A 2,532-nucleotide genomic window follows, 5' to 3' on the forward strand; every position below is an offset into this window, starting at 1 on the left:
TTAGAATTACTTATTCCCACAAAGTACTGTATGAGAAAAGACAATTTCGAGGACAAAACAAGAAATTTTAACAGAATAATTTTGATTTTAACTCCACCAGTAGTCATAGGGTAGATATGTTTCAAGTATTCTGATTCAAAAGTTTTTTAGGTGCATCAGAAAATTTAAGATAAGCATGTTCTAAATGGCATGGTTTAGGATTTTTCATGGATTTTTCCGAATTGTATTGATGTAACTACTATATTGACCCATTTAATTTTTGGGGAGTGCATCTGAAAAAAGGATCGATTTCTCGTTCCAAAAATGCAGAAATTGGTTAAGGCAAAATTGGAAGAAAAAAAAAAAACATGTTGCAATTTTGTTTGATCAACAGAAAGTAATTGATCATGTATTTTTTATTTTATTTTTTGGGAGAGAGTCCAATTGGGAATTTCTACATCACAAAAAGCTTATGTTGATAGAATAGCTTTGACGCCAGGGTTTTCCGGCGCTGATGGATCGATGGAGCGCTACTCTGAAGGTCCCGATCCACGCCAAGGGCGCCGCTCGCTGCCGAGTCGCCGTATCTCTCCGCCTCTCGCCGTCTTCCGAAGCCCTACTCGTAGGCCCCCGCCTCTCTGCTCAACCCACTGCAATACCTTAGTCGCACTCTTGTTTGATTCGCTCGGTGTGTTTCACTTTCGCCGTGATGGGGACAGGCGCCGTCCGCCAATGCCGTCTTCTTCAATGGGGATCGAGTCGGGGGGACCGGGAACCCCGTCGTGGAGAGGCTGTCGGACCCGCAGGCGATAGCCGACGTTCTGGTCTCGAAGTTCGGCGGCGCCGTCGACGCGTGGGTCGTCGAGGCTTCCACCTTCAACGGGCCCTTTGCCGTCTATAAGGAGTTCGTCCCTTCGGCGAACAAGTATGGGGAGCCGAGATCGTATGGCCACGTCGGGTTCCCTGCTTCTTCGTCGACCGTCTCGCTGTTGGCGAATTGCCTTGAGGAGGTTAAGTCATTCCTGGTGCTTGTGCTCTTTGGAGCGTACTGCTGAAAAGTTGTGTCGTTTGCTGATGGCTTTTTGAAGCAATTTTGTGCATTTGTTTGATGTGGTGTGTTTCTGTGAATCTTGTCATAGGGAGTGTGATATGGGAGGATCCAGTTGCTTGCTAGGATCTTTGTTTGGTTTTACATGATTCCAAGGGGGTTTACAAGTTACAAAGAAAAATTGGAAAATCACACCAGCAAAAAAGAATAAGAGAAGGTAAAATTACCCAAAAGTAAGGAAGATGACCGTACCACGAAATTGGGAAGAAATACTAATTTGCAGAGAAAATCGCTGCTGTGTATGGGACGTGGAGTCATATGATATGGGTTCTCTGCTACATGCTCTCACTCTTTGTCATAGTATATTATCTGTTACTTCCTTGAGTGGTCTGTTGCTGATTGAGCACATGAGGAACATGATGGATATATAAAGCATCTTGAGAAATGGTGCCTGTAACTAAATTTCCTTTTTAGGCAGGTAAACACCTGAATTTGGAAATGTATACGGCATGATAGAATGTGAGCACCAAGTAGAAAAAATGCTTGAAGAAAATAGCCTGGAAAGCAAGTATTTGGGGAAACAAACAAGAAGGAATGAAGTCAGGTGACAATTAGAAGCGTACTTATTTTGCGACTTAAGAATATGACCTCTCCTTTTAGCCATTTAAGATCTCGCGTGTTTGGTCTTTTTGAAACTCGAAAGTCATCTCTGGTATGATGGTTTTCTCATGCTAATTAGTTGGGCTTTTCAGGCGAAGAATGTTCTTTCAAGGAAAAGAATCTTGTCTCCACAAGCTTATTACCACCGCAAGGACATCCACCGAAAACTGTCCTCCTCGGTTTTAGCAAAGGTGGCACTGTGCTTAACCAGCTTGTGACTGAGCTCAGCCATTTCGAACCTTCATCTTCTGGACATCCATCTTCTGCTGGACAAGAGCTATTGGGTCATGAAGCCCCTGATATTCAGGTGGGGACTCAAATTTTACCTACTACGAAAGAAAGATTTCTGAACAGCATCCAAGAAATCCATTACGTTGACGTCGGCCTAAATTCCTCTGGCGCATACATCACCGATCCAAATGTGATTGGCAGACTCTCCCAACGGTTTGTACAACGAGCTCAGGCATTGCGATTCGTCCTTCATGGAACTCCTAGGCAATGGTGCGACCATAATCGCATTTGGATTCGCCGTGAGAAGGATAGACTGCTGCACCTGCTTGAATCTGAACCTCAGAAGGCCGGAGGCAAAATACAGGTAGCAGAGAAGTTTTATTTTGCTGACAGGCCTCCAGATCTAGAGATGCATTTTGCGATAATTGAAAATTTGGATGTGAGCATCTAACTTACAAATGTTACGGAATAGTATCATGACTTGTACAGTGTTGTGTTTAGACACAGTTGAGAGCTGCTTGTTTGTGCCTGTTCACTACACTTTAGCCAGTTATTCTTACTCTTGTTGCCCCTTCACAGACACATAGTTTTTACTTGGCCAAAAATAAAGAGTA

General features: G+C 43.6%; 1 protein-coding gene across 1 annotated transcript; it reads left to right on the forward strand.

Annotated features, from left to right (window-relative positions):
* The first annotated feature begins 438 nt into the window (after positions 1–438).
* Positions 439–2,045, forward strand: LOC120292709. The gene is made up of 3 exons (XM_039311055.1): positions 439–601; positions 699–989; positions 1,780–2,045. The coding sequence occupies exons 1-3, from the start codon at positions 494–496 to the stop codon at positions 1,903–1,905; spliced, it is 525 nt and encodes a 174-aa protein (XP_039166989.1). The 5' UTR covers positions 439–493; the 3' UTR covers positions 1,906–2,045.
* Positions 2,046–2,532: the final 487 nt, after the last annotated feature.

Source organism: Eucalyptus grandis, chromosome 4 (assembly GCF_016545825.1).
Source record: "Eucalyptus grandis isolate ANBG69807.140 chromosome 4, ASM1654582v1, whole genome shotgun sequence".
Taxonomy (NCBI): domain Eukaryota; kingdom Viridiplantae; phylum Streptophyta; class Magnoliopsida; order Myrtales; family Myrtaceae; genus Eucalyptus; species Eucalyptus grandis.